Below are 19,559 nucleotides of genomic sequence, written 5' to 3' on the forward strand. Positions count from 1 at the left end.
CCAGCGGTTTCTGAGCATCGTGGAGGGACGCGATTGTCCCGGAGGGCGCCGGCGGGGACGCAGCCTGTTTCTTTCCTTAAACGTTTCTTTTTTCCAAGCCCTCGCTTCTCTTGCTCCCGCGCCGCGGATTTGCCCCAGTGGAGGCTGGCGGGGCGCAGTGTCGTCCTGAGTTACTGATTTGTGACCAGGCCCCCGGGGGTCCCGCCCCCTGAAGGTGGGTGCTAACTGCTCCGGGCGCCTCTGCGGCGAGGGCAGCCCGGGCCAGGTCTAGCTGGACGCCCCCAAGGCGCCACCTTTGCGGCCAAGTGTCCTGGGGCGCAGGCCGGAGGCACGTCCGGGGAGGGAGCGGCGGCCCCCGGTGCCGGCCCCCAGCTTCCCGCGCGCCCCGCCCGCCGCAGGCGCGTCCCTCCGGCAGAGGGCGCCGGCGCCGGTCTCGCGCTGTCCATCGGGGCGGGCGAGCCGGGGACCCTGCCTCCTGCGCGCCCGCGGCCCGCCCCCCGCGCTCGTCCCGGCGGCCGGCGGGACGCCCGAGCCCGCGCCCCGGAGCCTCGCCGCCAGCCCGCGCCGTGGCCGGAGCCTCGCGGCGCATCCGGGCCGGGAGAGGAGGAGCGCCACGAGTTCCTCGAAAGGGACCAACTTGCGAAGCGCCCGGGAAACAGAGCAGCGGACGCGCGGCCGACAGGGGTGGTGGCTCCCGCGCCCCGGCCCGCACGGCCCGCGGCATGGCCCGGGGCTCGGCGCTGCCGCTGCTGTGCGTCCCCGCCGTCTGGGCGGCCGCCGCGCTCCTGCTCTCCGTGCCCCGGACCTCAGGTAGGACCCGCCGCCCCGCGCCTGCCGCCTCCGTGCGCCGGGGGAGGCTCGCGGCTCGTGCGTCCGTCCCTTCCTCCGCGCCCGTGCCCCCAGCGAGGGGCGCCTGGCAGGCCCCCCCGCGCCCGCCTCGCTCCGGCTCCCTGGCCCGCGCCCGGCGCCCCGCCGCCCGGGGCTGCTACCAATAAGGCGCGCTCTGGGGACGGCTAAGTGTTTCCAGAGGCCGGGGCGGGCGGCGCCGGCGCCTGCGGGGCGCCCCTCGCCGGGGGTTTCCGAGGGTTGTGAGTGTGGATGCGGCCCGGCCCGGGCTCCGCCGACGTGTCCCCAGGTTCTCAGGCCCTTGACTCGGCCCTACTCCCCGAGGTTACCCTTCCAGGATTCCCGGCCACCGGGACCTCCATCTGCACCGGAGTCGCCCCCAGGGTGGGCGCCACGGTCGGGCGAGGCCCGGGGAAGGGGGCTCCCGACCCCTTGCCTCTGGGTCGAAGGGTCCTTGGCTTCCCTTTTGTTGGTCCTCTTCCCCCTCCCCCATCTCCGGGAGGAGGCCGAGGCAGCGTTTCCTGTGCCTGGGGTCGGGGGTCCTTGGGCTGCTTTTGGGCTGTTGGGGGCCAAGCCGCCTTCGGGCTGCACCCTTAGACCTGGGACCAGGGACAAGGCGCAGCTGGAGGGCGGGCTCAGCTCCTGGGTGTCGTTCTCCTCGAGGGGCACCCCCTGTCCCCCGGGGGCCCTGCGTGCACTCGGCTCCATGGACCCCGGGGCGCGCAGGAGCTGCGGCGAGGCTCAGAGGCGGCGCGCGGGACCGGCCTGGGGTGGGAGGAGGCTGCGCTGGCCCACATCGGCCTGACCGGGAAGCACCTCCAGCCCGCGCGCCGCCTGGCCGGATTTGGGCACCCTGATGGTGGGGAGGGCGGCGGTGCGCCAGGTTTGGAGGCCGAGGAGGTTCGCCTCAAGTCCTAGAGATGTGAGCCGCCGCCTTACCCGTGAGTGGGTTCCAGCGTCGCCCACCGCATGCATCGCGCACCCCCTCCCCGCATTCCTGCGGGCAGGTGAGCATTAGGGGACCGGCGCGGGGGGGGGGGGGGGGGCTCAGCCCTGCTGCCCACTGCGCTCCAGGGACCGGTGCTCCGAATCAGGAATGCTGGGCGGCCTTTCCTGGGGGCCGTTCAAGCAGATGCTGATCACGTCGAACATTCCTGGTTACTTGACTTGGCTGGGGGTTTGCATTTATGTCTCTGCCCCTTAAAGCATAAACCGCTCAGGGTGCAGGCTGAAAAGGTGAGTGAGGTAGGACATTCTAAGTCAGTCTGTGGGATTCCACCACATCCCTGTGGATTTCTGCATCCCTGGCCCCGCAAGAGCCCCGCAGGAGCCCCTCTGCCCTTTAGAGTCAGGCTCCTCTTGCTGCGCTGTGGGAGGGGGACAGGAGGGGGCTAAAACCCGGGGACTCGACGTGCGCTCGCGCAGCGTTTGCTTGGCGGCCACGCCGGGGTTAATTCCTCCGCCAAACTCGGGCTCCCAGACGTGGGGCTGCGGGCGGTTCGGGTTGCGTTTGCGGGGGAGGTGCCGTAGGCAGGAATTCGAGGGGGGCGAAGCAGGAAAGGTGAGGGGTCTCCTGCTTACGTCGAGGTCTTAACAAGACTGGGAAAGTTGCTCGCGTTTCAGGGTGGAGAAGTTGAAACATTGCCCTCCTTTCCGTTCGAATTTAGGAAATCTCTGAGGAACAAAGCAATCCAGAGTCAATTTACTTAATTTTTGGACCCTAATTTTCTTTTTTCCAGTAAGGCAATAATAACCTCTATAGGGGAGGGAGTAGGAAAGCTGTTTATAATTCTCTTCCTTCTGGAATGCTAGATTAAGTGAAAATTCAAAGAATACGATCATCCATATTTAAGATATAAGAACAATTTTGTGATTACAGGAGATTTGAGTGTTAGGCATCTTTTCTCCTGTGAAGAGGGATCCCTGTAATTTGAGTGTATTTTGTACACTAAACGTGAGTTGCTATGTGAAAACAGGGAACGGGTATTTATTCTAAAAGGATATGTAAATTCTTATTCTGCATATTTATAGAAGGCTCTGTTCTCTAAGGAGATGAATACCGATTGCGGACTATGTGCCCCTTCTAGGTAGGGTAGGCTGGGACGTGCTGCGAGTGGGGGTTTGGGGGTCCTCCTTCCCCCCCATATCGACAGAGTAGTGTTTACTTCTGGCCCAGATCCCTGGAGTGGTGGTCATAATAAATAATGATAGTGATCCTTCTAGAAGGAAATAAACGAAAACATCTTGAATAAGAAGACTTTGTGGAAAAAGAAAAGTTTTTATGTATATAGCAAGGCAACATGTTTTTCTTATTATGGCTGTGTACCAAGCAGGGAAGCAGCACACATCTGAAATGTTTCCGTTTTTAACGGTGGGAGTGAGTTTAACCCTGCGTCTGCGTGATGGAGAACGCCATCCTGAGACCCTGCACAAGCCGGCCGTGGGACCCCCGGTGTAAGCTGCTGTGTCCTGCGGTGGGAGACTGCTGAGTGGCTCTCATCAGGGAGGCTGAACTTTTCCTTAGTAAAGCAAGTCATGGTTAGAAAATGGACAAGAAATCTGCTTAATATTCTGCGTGCAAAAAAGCAACATGGGTTTAAAAATATGCGTTTACCAGGGGTAGTTTTTGGTGACGGTGATCTGCCCGTTTACGAGGCAATGTGATATAGCATTTCTGTTTTTATTGTGAAACCTTTTTTCTCTTTGGTCAAAGTACAGCCACAGTTGGCGTTTGTGTGTCACTCTCTGTTATGGTGTGATTTGTGGTGAATTACGTGTTCCCCATAAACGTGCAGCCTTGGTTTAACCTCTGAGACATTTTAGCCTGGCAGAGTCTGGGTTTAACGCCGCTCTTGCCGTTGGAATCTTTTCCAAGATCAATGGGATAGAAATGCAGGAGTAGGGGAACGGCCCATCTGGTTGGTAGGGAAGATTAATCCCCTAAAGGGGGATTTCTAAAGCAAGATTTCAACTGGAGAAGTGGCGCGCCTTTAAAATGCGTTCCACGGGAGGCCAGGATGTGGAAAGTTATCATTATGATTGAAATGGAGACAGGGTGTGAGGGGCTTGGCCTCCCTGTGTGCGGCCCCCCGGCCAGTCTGATTAAGTACAGGAAGTTTGTGTACTCTGTGACTCTTTTCCCTGGGAGAGCTCTAAGTGCTCAAATCCAAGTTGTAGTCAGGGAAAAGAAAGTGGCCTACTGAGTGTTATCCCTACCCCGGGTTTATAACCATCTTCTAAATCATTCATTGATGTCAGAGGCCTTTTGGTGTTTATCTGGTCCATTCCCCAGGGGTCCCCCCGTAGGCCTCCCCCCCTCCCCCAGCATCCTGTGGTTACCACGTGCAGAAGGGCTGGATTTACCCTGCTGTGCCCCATGGGGGGCTCCTTACCGGCTGTGACTCTGTTCCTGGTAAAGAAAGTTGTCATTAAGATATTTCCTTCTTTGGGGACCCTGCAGTGACTGCCAAGTGGACCCCATGAGTATCATGCATGAAAGGTTTCAAAGCGAAGTAATCAGGGACTCTGCTTTCAGAGGAAGCTTTGCAGGTTAAGTCTGGATTTTGCTCGGGTGGGCAGTAGCAATTTCATGAAAGGACAGTTGGGCGAAAAGGACTAGTTTTGAAAACGCTGCTCAGTGACCCTCTGGGTTCTTTGGTTTTGTGTCGTTCGACTGCAGTGCTGTAACAGAAATGTTCGCAGTTCGGTGGGTAGTGCTGGCTTCTTGAGTTTCGAAGTAAAAATCTAAGCAACAAGAGTAGCTCCAGCCCATTAATTATGGCTGCAACTGGCTGGGGTTTGTACCAGCCTCTTTCTTCTAGTGTGTATTTATTTGGTTTTGTCGAGGACCTTGCCAAGTTGGAAAGAAGGGCGGGACAGCTCTGCTTGCCTGTGCAGTTGTCATGAAATGTGTCTGGGGTGTGATCTGTTTAAAATCATATTAACAGAGTGGCCAAAGAATTGTTGAACAATGTTGGAAATTTTCAGAAAGCTTTTCAAAAATAGGGAATTGTGTTGGTGTGGTCTGCACCATTTTTGGGATGTCTATTTTTTTCTTTTTAAAGTTCTGTCTCTGAAAGAACCAAAAAATCAAAAGCCAAAGGGAAGGAAATAATTACAAAAAAATTTAGCCTAATTATACTAAGTGGCTCGTCCTCTAGAATGTCTTGAGTTCCAGGGGGAAGTGGTATGTGTGTCTTTAATTGTCATTGGAATGAGCTTCAGTAAGCACTCTGTCACTTTTGAGATGTTATCTGGGGAGAATGTGGCTGCTTCTTCAAGGCCTCCTGAGTGGGGGAGGGTTTCCCCAAATCCAAAATGCTCCCGCCTGATGGTCTCCACACCCCAGCGCCCTCCCAGAGGGCTAGTTAAGCCACTATGCAGTTGAGTTACAGATAGCCTCATTGTAGACTGGTGCTGTGGAGCGTAGTAGCTGCTAAGTATGTGTAGCTGTTTAGGTTAAAATTAATTAAATTGAAATGAAACGAAAGATTCAGTTCTCTGACTCTGCAAGCTGCATTTTAGTAGTTGAATGAGGCCGGTGGCCTCACTCACAGAGAGGACGTTTCCATCCTTGCAGGAAGCTGTGTCTGCCACCACTGGAAGAGCTGGTCCTCCACTTTCTCCAGGGTCTGAGTGTTTGTCACTGTTGCTTCAAGAACATCTTGTAGACTCCAGGGCAAGGAGGGGCTTCACCTTTTTTGCTCAGAGTTGTGTTTGTTGACTGCGGGAGATTGGAAGGCAAAATGAACTGGATTGACTCTCATCTGTGGAACTCGAGGGCCCTGCCCTGAGAGGGGCTTAGCAGATGTGTGATGACCAAGGCACCAAACCCTTAGCGCTGTGCTTGCATACCAGACAGTGCCGATTTGGGGGAAATGTTAGTTTTTAAGCATTTGCATGTACCTTTTGGACACGGGGCTAAACAATATGAACATGTGTGTGCACACACATACGTGTGCATGTGTGCGTGTGTTTGGGAGGGGTGGCACCCTGCTTCAGGGCCATTAAAAGCCCATGAAGTGAGGATAGTGGCGACTGTTTACTTGAATTAGGCTGAGGCTGACGCAGTGGGAGCTCTTCAAGTGGTGGAAGGAAATGGATGTCATGGAAAGTGCAGATGTGAAGAGCACCAGCCGGGGGAAGGCCCAGGAAACCTCCCTGCTTACCTGTCAGGCCCCCGAGCTGTGCCAGGCGCCTTTCGGGGTGCAAACGCAGGCTCCCACGTGGAGACCGAGATCACAGGGCCGGAGGAAGAGGGAGAAGAGAGATGACACTGAGGACGTGCTCATGACGGATTCAGAATCAAGTCCGAACGGGAACGGAATCGAACGTGCATCAGCTGGGACGCGGTGGGGCCTTCCTGCCGGCGGGCAAGGAGATCTGAGATGAGACCGGCCACGTGGGACTCGTGGAACGTGTGTGCAGATGGGAAGGGGCTGAGGAGAGAGGAGGGCAGAGGAACTGAAAGCCCCCGAGCTCGGTGCTTGGAGCAGGGAAGTGGTGTGCAGTGAGGAGTGTCAGGATCTTGGCTGGCAGGGGGTTCGGGACGGGACCGGTGGGCCAGGATGGACCGGGCAGGGCAGGGGTGGCTGCTGCAGCCTGTTTGAGGGGGACAACTTGGCAGCCGCTGGTGGGGTTGTGGGGTAGTGTTTGTACCTAAGAAGGAAGGTGCGTGAAGAATCAAGGGGCCAGGTGTTGGACTTGTTGGGGAATCCCCAGGAAAGGTCCTGGGTGAGAAGCATCCTGAAGAAACTGAGGCAGGAGGAGAAGTCACTCAACCCTGAGGAATCTAGGGGAGGACGCACACAACGTTTTGGCTCCTGGAAGATAGCAGGCTTTGGAAAGGAGAATGAGTAGAGTTTTGGGCACGATGAGGAGTTGGGTGGGGACGTGCGGGTTCCATCTGGAAGGTGAGCCGCCCACGGAGGGACAGCCGAGGGACTAGGAAGGAGCGGGGCGCCACAGGCTGAGGACGCCTTCGGGCACGTTCGGGGCAGTCCACCTTGTAGCCCTATTTAGGATGTGATTTTGTGTTTTCAACTCTTACAGAACATTTGGAAATGGGGAATCTTCGTTCTGACAGTGAGGGAACCCCCAGGTCACCGTATGGCAGTCTTTGTGTAACATTGGATACGTTTCTAGCCCGGTTTAGTGAAGGACTGGGGCCACGGGAGGTCTAGAGGAGGAGATGGAGACGGCAAGAGCTCCGTCTTCCGTGGGCGCGAGGGGAGGGTGCGGGGCAGGATGGGGGCCTGGCTGGTTGAGCATCTGTTTCCTTCTGCAAAAGAAACACAGGAGAAAGCAGAAAGTGACATAAGTTACCTGAGATCTTTTTTATTATTATTATGGTAATATATGCATAAAATAAACTCTTTTGATCATTTTCAAGTGTACAGTTCACTGGCATTGAGTGTATTTGCCTTGCTGTGCCACCATCGCCACCATCCATCCCCAGAACTTTTTTCTCCTCCTCAAAATGAAGCTCTGTACCCATTAAACAATAACTCCATATTCCCTGTCCTTCCAGCCCAGGACAACCACCATGCTACTTAGTGTCTCTGAACTGACTCCCGCGGGTGCCTCAGATAACTGGAATTCCAGGGCATTTGTCTCTCTGTAAGTGGCTTCTTTCACTTAGTGTAGTGTTTTCAAGGTTCGTCCATGTTGTAGTATGTGTCAGTATTTTCTTTCCTTTTAAGACTGAGTAATACTTCTTTCCATACAGACACACACACCCCATATATATACACTGCATTTTGTTTTTCTGTCTGTTGGAGGACATTTGGGTTGTTTCCACCTTTTGGCTGTTAATGAAGAATGCTGTTATGAACATGGGTGTAGAGACACCTGTTCCAGCGTCCCTGCTTTCCGTTCGTTCGGGTCTGTCCCCAGGAGTGGAATTGCTGGATCCTATGGTAGTTCTACTTTAAACTTTTTGAGGAACCACCATCCTGCCACCGCTTGTCATTTTCTGTTTTGTTGATAATAGCCATCATAATGAGTGTGAAGGGGTGCCTCATTGTGGTTTTGGTTTGCATTTCTCTAATGACTAGTGATCTTGAGCATCTTGTTATGTCATTTGTATGTATTTCATGGCCATTTCTGTATCTTCTTTGGAGAAATGTCTGTTCAAATCCTTTGCCCGTTTTTTAATCAGATTGTTTGGATTCTTTTGGGTGAGTTGTAGGAATTCTGTATTTTGGATATTAACTTCTTATCATATGCATGACTTGCACATATTTTCTCCCATTCCGTGGGCTGTCTTTTCACTCTGTTGATGATGTCCTTTGATGCACAAAAGTTTTTAATTTTAATGAGTCCAGTGTATCTATTTTTTCTTGTTTTACCTGTGCTTTTAGTCTCATATCCAAGAAATCATTGCTAAATTCAGTGGCAGGAAGCTTTTCCCCTGTATTTTCTTCTAAAAGTTTTATAGTTTTAGCTCTTATGTTTTAGGTCGTTGATCCATTTTGAGTTAGTTTTTGTATATGGTGTAAGGTAAGGGTTCACCTTCACTCTTTTGAATGTGGATGTACAGTTTTCCCAGTATGCTTTGTTGAAAAGACCGTCCATTCTTCGTTGAATGGTCTTGGCACCCTTGTCATTTGCCATATATGTAGGGTTTATTCCTGGGCTCTCTGTTCTGTTCCACTGGTCTGTGTGTGTGTCTTATCCACTGTCTTGATTACTATAGCTTTCTAGTATGTTTTGAAATCAGGAAGTGTGAGCCCTCCCACTTTGTTTTATTTTTCTAGATTATTTTGGCTATTTGGGATCCCTTGAGAGTCCATCTGAATTTTAGGATGGATTTTCTATTTCTGCAAAAAAACATCACTGGGATTTTGGTAAGAACTGCACTGAATCTGTAGATCGCTCTGGGTAGTATGGACGTCTTCACAAGTCTCCTTCACAAACGCAGGATCTCTTTCCATTTGTTTAGATCTTTAATCTCTCTCAACAGTGGTTTATAGTTTTTAGTGTACAAGTCTTTTGTCCGCTTGGTTAAATTTATTCCTAAGTATTTTATTCTTTTTGATGCTATTGTGAACGGAAGTGTTTTCTTAATTTCCTTTTTGGATTGTTCTTTGTTAATGTGTAGAATGTACTGATCCTTGCCTGTTGATTTTGTATCCCGCAAGTTTGCTGAATACATTTATTGGCTCACATGGACTTTTTGTAGCTCTGTGTGTAAGATCTTGCCATCTGTGAACAGGCATAATTTTACTTCTTCCTTTCCAATTTTGGACACCTTTTATTTCTTTTAAAATTTTTTTCCTAATTGCTCTGTCTAGGCCTTCTAATGCCATGTTTAATAGAAGTGGTGAAAGTGGACACCCTCGTCTTGTTCCTGATCTTAGAGGAAAAGCCCTGAGCGTTTGCCCGTTGAGTCTGATGTTACCTGTGGGCTTGTCATGTATGGCCTTTATTATATTAAGGTAGTTTTCTTCTGTTCTTAGTTTAGTCTCATGTCTTTTTGTATAGTTTTGACTTTTGGAACATGTTGATGTTCTGCATGTTCAAAAAATAAAATTAAATCACTAGAGATAGCAGGAACCTAAACCTGAATTCAGGGAAGTAAATAAACCCAACTGTATTGCAAATGTCACATGACTACAGTGACGGAGAAGAAACATCGTTCATGTGAATGTGGACCCAGGAGTTTGACTGTATATGCTCAGTCTAGATGGAAAAACAAAACCTGAAAACAGATCTTGCATTTTTCTTAGTAGGTTTGTTTTTCATAGTGGTGTGGATATAGCAATTCTGAAACTGTTTTGTATGAGTTGTGGGATTAGGCAAATGAGAAGTGTGTTGATAGTGTTGGAGTCAGTGTTCCCGCTGTGGAAGAAGGAAGATGCAAATTTGGAGTGAGGGAAGGCCGGGAAGAACCTGGAGGGGCTGGACTGGAGTTGGAGAGATTGGTATAACTCATGATGTCATGTATATACGTAGACATACACACACGCATGTATACAAGATACACAGTGTGTATTATGTTAAGATTGTAAGCTCATGATTTATAAAATATGTATTTTCCTATACCTTACAGTTATTTCCTAGCTCCTCATTAGCAGTGAGCACTCTTAGTGCCCAGGCCTTGGTTTCTAAATACTGTTACACATTAAAGGAACTAAACCAGCTTGGGCGAGCCAAGAGCATGTTCTTGTGATAGAAAATAAGGGATCACAATAATGGTGACATATCAGTTGATTCTCTCATGGTTCTGGAAACTGGAAGTCCAAAATCAAAGTGTCAGCAGCCCATGCTGCCTCTGAAGGCCCGGAGGGAGAATTCTTTTTTGCCTCTTCTGGTTCCTGGTGGCTCCTGACGTTCACTGGCTTGTGGCAGCATCAGTCTGATATCTGCTTCATCTTTACATGACCTTCTTCTCTATGTGTCTCTGTGTGTCCCCGCCTCTTCTTTTTTTAAGTATGCTTTTTTTTTTTGATGAGGAAGATTGGCCCTGAGATAATGTCTGTCGCCAGTCTTCCTCTGTTTTTTTCCCCCTCCTCAAAGCCCCAGTACGTAGTTGTGTATCCTAGTTGTAGGTCATTCTAGTTCTTCTGTGTGAGACGCTACCCCAGCATGGCTTGATGAGTGGTGTGTAGGACCGTGCCCAGGATCCGACCTGGTGAACCCTGGGCCGCCGAAGTGGAGCGTGTGAACTTCAGCAGTTGGCCACAGGGCTGGTCCCCACCCCGTATGTGTAAGGACACTGGTCATTGCATTTAGGCCCACTTTATTTTTTTTAATTTTTATTTGTTTTAAAGATTGGCACCTGAGTTAACAACTGTTGCCAATGTTCTTTTCTTTTTTTTTTTCTTGCTTTTTCTTCCCAGATCCCCCCAGTACATAGTTGTGTATTTTAGCTGTGGGTCCTTCCAGTTGTGGTATGTGGGACGCCACCTCAGCGTGGCCTGATGAGCGGTGCCATGTCTGTGCCCAGGATCCGAACCAGCAAAACCCTGGGCCGCCAAAGCGCAGCGCGCAAACTTAACCACTTGGCCACGGGGCTGGCCCCCTAGGCCCACTTTAAATCCAGGATGATTTCGTCTCGAGATCCTTAATTCATTACTTCTGCAAAGACTGTTTCCAAATAAGGTCACATTTGAAGTTCTGGGTGGGTATGAGTTTTGGGGGGATATTATTTAACCTGCTACATTATATAAATAAATGGAAGGGCACTGCGAGAGGACTCTCCCTTACAGCAAAATGCCAACTAAGAAATTTGAGGTAAGTTAGAAAAATCACATTTTGCAAGAAGAAATTGTACAGATTGATTTGGGCAAGAGTTGTCAGTGAATGCTGAACCTAATTGATGGGAATGTTCATGGCTCAAAGTATTTCCCTCAGAGTCCTTATATGCAAGGGGACCATTAGTGACTGTAGACTAGAGAAGCTGCACGTCCCCCACACTGAGTGACCAAGGCTCGCACCACCAGTGCGTGCAGATGGACGTCGTCCTTCCGAGAAGGACATCCTTAGGTTGTGGTCCAGCTGGGGAGGCAGAACCCGAATCTGATGGTGACAAAACCCAGCATGCCCAAATGGAGGGGCATTTTATGAAACACCTGGCCTGCAGTGGAAAACATCAGTGTCCTGAAGGACAGAAACAGCCGAGGAACGGGTCCAGCTTAAAGGAGACTCCAGGATGAGACAGCTAAATGCAGAGTGTCATTCCAGACGGGGCGAGAAGACACGCTGACGTGGATTCATTGGAGCATTTGATGAAGTTGGAACGAGGAGGTAAATTATTTAAAAGTGTCGTCACAGTTAGCTTTCCTGAATTTGGGATTGTGTGGAGGTTATGTAAGCAGATGTCCGTGCTCTTGAGAGGCATACGGCACGTGTTAAGGGATAAGGGCGTGGTGTCTGCAGCCTGCTCAGGGGGTGCAGAATGAAAACAGTGTGCACGGAGAGGGGTGATGAAGCACATGGGGTGAAACGTGAAAAACTAGTGAATCTGGTAAAGGGCCTGGGGGAGTTTTGTGCATGAATCTTGCACCTTTCTGTAAATTTGAAATTATTTTGAAATAAAAAACTAAAAGTGTTCACTGGTACAAACGTGTGGCTGTAGCCAATGGAATCAACAAGAGAGTTCAGCAAATTCTCTTAGAAGAAAGACTCAAACGGTTCTAGTTTTGTTAGAAGTGGTGTCACACCTCACACGGGGAGGGGAGGGGCGGCATCCACGTGCTTTGGAGGCCAGGCAGCGTGTCCTGGACAGGACTGAAAATCACCAAATCTTAGTCTAGTTTCTGGATCGCCAGAACTCCTAACATGCTTTTCCTTAGCTTTTTATTATAGAAAACTTCACAAACATACATAAAAGTAGCCTAGGCCAGTGGACCCCTATCTCTTTTTCACCCAGTTTCCACAGTTCCGCCTTCTGTTACTTTGTTTCATTTCCCCTGGCCCACTGAATTTATACCTGTAATGCGCCAGCACGAACTGTAAGGACGGTTTTCCATATAATCTCAGTGCTCTTTCACAGGCAAGCATCATCTGATGCCCAGGCCTTGCCCAGTTTTCCCAGCTCTCTGGAAAATGGCCTTTTCCACGTGGTTTGTTTGCAGTGAGGTCCAGGCAAGGTGCGCCCGTTAACCTTGGTTTTCACCGTCAGAACGGCCTTCAGCCCGACCCCGGGCTTCCCGTTGGAAGCTCTGAATTCCAGCAGGTGCATTCCCAAAGCCGTGGGCTCTCGGAGCAAGAGGGAGCCCCGCAGAGCTGGGTCCTGGTTGCAGAGGCCCAGGGTGCCCCCTTGGAGGAGCGTGGTGTGGGGGGGTCCAGGGAGGGCCCCATGAGCTTTGTCTAGTCTGGGCCTTTCCCGTCCCTTCGTTCTGGACCCCTCTTTTGGTGGGGTGCTCCTGTCACCACCTCCTGAAATGCCCTGCAGTGCCCCGCGTGGAGTGGGCCATCCCCACCTTTCTCAGAGCCCAGGGGCCTGTACGACAAAGGTTCTGAAGGAGGGGGAGGGTTTCGCTTTCAGGTGTGTACTGCCCCCCCCCTTTTCTCAACAACAACAATAACACAGGACTCAGTTTTGTGCTTCCTGGTGTAGAGGGTTGGATGTCCCACTTGAAAATTCAGACTGTCGGATGAAGAGATTGAGTTTACACCATATCGGACAGATGAGGGGGTTTGTGTCCAGAATATGTAAAGAGCCCATAAGACAAATAAGAAAATAAACGCACCACTTTAAAGAGAGACACGGGGTACAGCAGAAAGTTTGCAGAACAACACATACAAAAGGCCAAAAACTTAGGAAAAGATTGGACTTTATTAGGATTCAAGAAAATGCAAATTATGAGACAGTTATCCCAGTGTTCTGACCGAGCTTAGGCTGAAGTCAGAGGTGGGTAATGAGGAGCATGTCATCAATGATGTGGCGTGTGAATCGCCACCTTGGGAGCAGTGTGACATTTCCTGTTAATATTTAAAATGCACATATTCTGTGGTGTGCTGGCCTCGCTGCACCATTTCTAAGAGTGAGGAGTTGGAAGATCAGCTTGTCTCTTAATGGGAGCCAAGGAGGCACCATGTCTCAACTCTGGATTATTGTACAGTGGCCATAACGAATATGGAGACCTGTGAGTGCCAAAAGAGGGAGATTCAAGGAGAGGTTCTGGGTGGGGAGAAAATCAAGTCGCAGAAGGATATGTGCTGCCTGTGATTGATCTAAAAAATCCCAGCCCCATCCCCCCTTCCTGTGGGGCCGCCAGTCCCCAGAATAAGGTCTCTGATCCACGAGTCAGACCGACACCAGTGGGGGAAGATGGGCGGAGGTCATAGGAATCTTCAGGATCTTTTATACCATTATGCCCCCTCTGCTAGTGATGACTTTGTCGGATCCTTTCCTTAAGCCCCTAGGGAAGATGTTTAAGTAGGGCTGCTGCCACAGTTACTGCCTCTCTCCGATCGTCTTCCTCCTCGCTTTGTCAAAAGTCCTTGTCCGGCTCTGGCCAGAGGGGACTGTGAAGGGAGAACATGGGGAGTCAGTGTATTGAGGAGAGCGGTGCATCTTCAGGGCACGTCTTGATCTTTGGGGCGTCCTGTGAACAGGTAAAGAAATGGAAGGATGGAAGAGCAGGGAACTCATCTCAGCTCTTCTCTGGGTTTTCAGACTCTCCATGAGGGGCGTGTCTTGGCTTTATAGACATTTCGTCCACATCCCATGTTAGACCTATTTAACATTTTCAGAGCTGTGATGGAAACTTCTGCCTGAGGCTACTCATGCCAGCCCTGCGGTGCGTCCGCGGGCATCCTTGGGCCACCCTTGTTTGGTGCAGACGGGAGCAACCATCTCTGTTTACTCCTGGAATCCCGAGTTTGCACCCAGAGCTGTTGAAATACTTCTACCTTCTGTAAATGGCCCAAGAATCAGACTTCCCTTGATATTCTGAAACTAAAGCAAAATACAGGACATCTAAAAGGATGCTGAGGTGGAAATATGATTGGATCCGTCTTTCAAAACTTACAGTTTCAAGTTTTTATGGCTATTCAGATGGAGATTCATTGCTCTCACTTAATGACTTTTTATAAAGAGAATATTACACTGTTAGAGGTTGAATTGTGATTCCCCCTAAAAAGGTAGATTGGAGTCCTAACCCCCAGTACTTCAGAATGTGACCTTATTTGGAGAGAGGGCCTCTAGAGGTCATCAAGTTAACATGAGGTCATTAGGGTGGCCCTAACGCAGTATGACTGGTGTCCTTATGAAAAGGGGAAATTTAGACTCAGAGACAGACACGCACAGAAGGAACACAGTATGAAGACACAGGGAGATGACAGCCGTCTGCAAGCGCAGGAGAGAGGCCTCAGGAGAAACCAAGCCGGCTGACACCTCGATCTCAGACTTCCAGCCTCCAGAACTGGGAGTTGGTGAGTGTCTGGGCTTTGTTACGACTCACATGTACACATCTACACTGACTTGCGTGCTAAGCACGTGCTGCTTTCTGTTGATTTTATTTTTGGAGCATCTGCATAGGGATTTATTTGATAAAAAGCTTCCACTGCTCACCGACACCGCTTCTGTTCAGGAGCCCTCGGGGCTTGGGGTGGTAGCTAACTGGCTTGGTCCCAGGACTGGGTAGTGCTGTGGTCAGTAGTGGGGCACAGACTCAGGCACAGACTCACCAGGCCCAGCACGGGCCTCAGTCGGGGCGCCTCTTTGTGCCCCTGGCCTGACACGTTGAGTCACTTGGCATCAGAGGGCAGCTCCATCCTCCCGGAGAGACTGTCGTCTGGCACTGCTTCCCTGGATGGTGCTGCGGCCAGCCCCGTGTGGCCTGTGGGGCACCTCTGTGCGGCCGGCCGGGTCCAGGCCTGCTCGCTGGGTGGTTGGTCAGCTGCCCATCGTCTCCTTCACCTTCCTACCAGCTGCTTGCCTGCCTCTTGGGAGGGGACTTGAGGCTCTGACCCCCGGCCTCCCAGAGGTCCAGGCAGAGTGAGAGGCTGGCGCCTCGCGTGCTGCCCTCCCGGGCAAAGGCCCCGAGATGCCAGGCGCTGTCCAGGCCTTTGTTTCCTTTGGGGGAGCCTGGGTGACTACAAAAACAAACCCCAAGCGCACAGACATCCTCGGGCTGGGCCCGTGCGGCTGTCAGCATGTGTGATTTGTCCGCCCGGGAGCCTTTGAAGCGGGAGACGGCTGGACTCCTTGGAGGCCGGCACTGGGGAGGCTGGACGAGCCAGATGGAGAGGCAGGGGCCAGGCTGGCTCTCCGCGTCTGGGGCAGGGTCCCGGGAGGCTGCAGAGGGAAGGCGCTCGCTCGGAGGGGCCTTGCTCTGTCCTCTGGGTCAGAGGGGCCTGCCCTCACTTTTGTGCTGTTCCCAGGCACGGGGTGGCTCCGAGGCAGCGGAGAGTTCCCTGTGGACAGAAAAAGGCGTCGACTCCGCGCCGGCCCCGAGTCTGCCAAGGGGGGCCCCTCGGTGGCTTTTGTGGAGACCCCCGGGCACTGGGCGGGGTGCATGGCCAGCGGCTCATCGGAGAGGCACCTGGTGGGGGCCCTGTTGGGGCTCGAGGGTGGGGTACCCGGGGCCACGTGGAGGAGGCGTTAGGAAGGGGCACATGTGGGGTGTCAGCTGGAGCCAGGGGCTGGGGGCCCCTGACCTAGGGTGGCTTTAACAGAAGGAGCCCAGAGGATGCTTTGGGTGGAAAGGAGCTGCGTCCTTCTGGTACAGCCTCCTGTTGGGATGTGTAATGGTCAAGCCCATAATTGTTTTACTGGTAAGATTCAGCTAACTTTTAAAGAAAATTTTTTTTTTTTAAGATTGGCACCTGAGCTAGCATCTGTTGCCAATCTCTTTTTATTTTCTTCTTCTTCTCCCCAAAGCCCCCAGCGCATAGTTGTGTATTCTAGTCGTGAGTGCCTCTGGTTCTGCTATGTGGGACGCCGCCTCAGCATGGTCTGAGGAGTGGTGCCGTGTCTGTGCCCAGGATCCGAACTGGTGAAACCCTGGGCCCCTGAAGCAGAGCACGAGAACTCAACCACCTGGCCACTGGGCCGGCCCCAGCCAGCTGTTTTGAAGTACACTACTTTCCTTCACGATTTGCAAAATTCAGTATGTCATTATCGTTTTACTTTGGAAGAAGGAAAATCTATTGTTTCGCAAGGCAGAGCCCGGGCACAATTACCTCTAATTAGTGAAGTGTTTTCAGAGTTCAAATGAGGTTCATGTACTTTTTCTTTTGCAATTATTCTAAACTGTGAGTCCACATTTTCTTTCTTTTTAAAAAATGATAATAATTAAGAAAAAAAGATAGTCAAGTTTCTTCTAGTTGACTAACCACAAATTTCTATGGGGTCTGAAAACCAAGCTGATTCTAAATGAAACAAAACAAAACAAAAAGAAAAGATGAAAGCCAAGTGTGAGTATAAGTTGATCTGCCCAGGATTAAGTTTTTAAAAATGCTCTTTATGCTTGCTTTTAACCCCAGACGTGGGATGAGGCTGCTGTGACTTTTGGGGGTGTGTGTGGGATATTGAGGGAGCTTGGGCCCAATTATCTATTTATAATTGCAAGTGTTTATTTTTTAAAAATCACTATTAAAAACCCTCACAAACGAATTCTACATATTTTCTGTCTTTTATGTCGGCAGTTGCTTCCAAGAGGTCCCTCCTGGCATTGGGGTGTGACCCAAAGGGATGTCACGTGGCGTTCTTTGGAATGTTTTAATGATATATCCGGGGAATGTATTTATTACTTAAGTAAAAATAAAGAAAAACAAAACAAAAACAAATGCCGATGGTTTGAAAAAACACAAAACAAAACTGAGAAAGATGTCAAATGAAAAGCATGTCTCACTTCTCACCTCCCTCCCGCTGAGTCTCCCCCAGATAACTCAGCTGACAGTCCGTGCTTCATTCCAGACATTTTCTAGGCACACGTGCTTGTCTGCGCATCTCCTTTATTTTTTTTTTTTTAATTTCAGTAAAATATACATAACATGAAATTAACCATTTTAAATTACACAATTCATTGGCATTTAGTACATTTACAGAATCGTGCATCCACCACCTCTCTCCAGTTCCGGAACATTTCCAACACCCCCAAAGGAAACCCTGTACGTTAGCAGTCACCCTCCATCCCCCGCCCCCCACCTCTGGCAACCACTAATCTACTTTCTGTCTCTGTGGATTTGCCTATTCTGGAAATTTCATATAAATAGAATCAGACAATATGTGGCCTTTGTATCTGGCTTCTTTCACTGAGGATAATGTTTTCAAGGCCCATCCATGTTGTAGCATCCTTGATTTGTTTTTATATACAGTGAGATTGTACCATGCACGCTGAACCGAGGTTTGCTGTTTTCACGGAACAATAGTTCTTGTAAATCTTTCCATCTTAGTGCGTACCAGGCACCTCATTTTTTTTTGAACCTTTGCTGTTATCTGTCATTTGGATATACATAATTTATTTCACCGGTCTCCTGTGGCGGATACTCCTGATTTTTAGCTATTTCATAAAACAGTGCTGTAGGGAACATCTGTACATACATTTTTTGTTTTTTTTTTCACTTGTGTGAGTATCTCTAGAGTCAGTTCCCAGAAGTGAAATTTTTTTGTCCAACGTATTTCTATAAATTTTTGATAGATTCTACAAAGTTGCTCCCCCGGAAGGTGGCAGCAATTTATACTCCCAGCAAGGATGTGTGAGCTTTTCAGGTTTTTCTAAGCCCTGGCGAACGCTGGGAATTGTCAGGCATTTTAATCTTAGTAAGTCTGAAACAGAAATGGCATGTTAATTCTGTGTGTTGACATTTTGAAAATTGTCAGTGAGGGGGCCAGCCCATGGCCAAGTGGTTAAGTTCACGTGCTCCACCTTGGCGGCCCAGGGTTTCGCCGATTTGGATCCTGGGCACAGACATGGCACTGCTATCAAGCCATGCTGAGGCGGCGTCCCACATGGCAGAGCCAGAAGGACCCACAACTAGAATATACAACTATATACTGGGGAGCTTTGGGGAGAAGAAGAAGAAAAAAAGAAGATTGGCAACAGGTGTTAGCTCAGGTGCCAATCTTAAAAAAACCCCAAATTGTCAATGAGGTTGAATGTCTTCATAAATCATTTGTGTTTCTTTTTTCTGGGAATTAAATGCTTTTTCTACTAATTTTCTGTTAGTTCTTGATTGTTTCACTGATTTCTGAGACTATTTAGCTCTATTCCAGATCATATGAAAACGTTTTTCTCTCAGGTTGTCCTTCGACTTTGCTTATGGTATGTTTCCATGCAGAAAGTTTCATGGAGTCAAACTAAGCTAGCTTTTATTTTATGTATTGTGAGCTTTGAGTCATACATTGGAATCTCTTTGTCATTCCAAGATTATTTTTAAAAAATTATCCTTTTTTGGTGAGTTCTTATGATTTATTTTTTATGGTTAAATCTTTCATTCACGTGGAATTTAGATCCAGCTCTTCTTAGTCTCCCGGAGAAGTAAGTTGCCCTGAAATCCTTTATTGAATAATCTGTTCCTTTTCAATGATTGGAAAAGCACTCTTTTTTTTTGGTATTAAAAATTCCATTTTAGTTTGGTGTTATTTCTGAATTATTCAGTGTCCAACTTGTAATTATCATAGCTTATAAATTTTAATATTTGGTAGGATTAGTCTGCCCCCTTACCCATTTCACACAGAATTTTCCTGACTAGTCTCAGTTTTCTAGATGAATCTTAGAACAATTTTATTGTAAGGCTAGTTCTTAAGGGTATAAATTTTCCTATGAGTGTAGCTTTGGCTACAGCTTTTATATTGTTTTACATGTTGCATAATGTTTTTGTTACTTTTCAGATACTTCATAATCTAATTTAAATTATTTCCTCTGTGATTCAAGAATTGTTTAAGAAGAACTTTTAATACTTTAGGGAGATATTTTCTAGTTTTATTGGATTTCACTCCTAGAGAGTGTGGTCTGCTGTATTCTGGTGTTGGGGAATTTGATGTTTTTTAGTGTTAAAATATGCTAATTATTTGTTACTCCCAATGGGAATGTAGATATAATCTCAGTTAAGAGCAACCTCATTGATTATGTAATTTCATTTTTCTTTATCTTTACTTAACCTTTTTCTTTTCTTTATCTGCCTAAGGCAGAGAGGTGAATTCAAGCATCCTATGCCATTTTTTCTATTTCTCTGATTTTACTTCAGTTTTTGTGTTTTGGACACTGTGATAGTTGCTACATATACAGAAGCCCTCCCATGCGGATTTCGCTTTC

General features: G+C 49.2%; 1 protein-coding gene across 2 annotated transcripts in view; it reads left to right on the forward strand.

Annotated features, from left to right (window-relative positions):
* Window positions 1–386: 386 nt before the first annotated feature.
* LOC124233856 (tyrosine-protein kinase transmembrane receptor ROR2) overlaps window positions 387–19,559 on the forward strand; it is a 204,642-nt gene continuing 185,469 nt past the window's right edge. Inside the window, exon 1 of one of the 2 annotated variants that reach the window (XM_046651112.1) lies at window positions 387–810. In XM_046651112.1, coding sequence (XP_046507068.1) covers window positions 723–810 — 88 coding nt within the window. In that variant the 5' untranslated portion in view covers window positions 387–722. The remainder of the gene's footprint in view (window positions 811–19,559) is intronic. The other variant, XM_046651111.1, reaches the window with a different exon arrangement.

Source organism: Equus quagga, unplaced genomic scaffold (genome assembly GCF_021613505.1).
Source record: "Equus quagga isolate Etosha38 unplaced genomic scaffold, UCLA_HA_Equagga_1.0 268.1_RagTag, whole genome shotgun sequence".
In the NCBI taxonomy this organism is placed as follows: domain Eukaryota; kingdom Metazoa; phylum Chordata; class Mammalia; order Perissodactyla; family Equidae; genus Equus; species Equus quagga.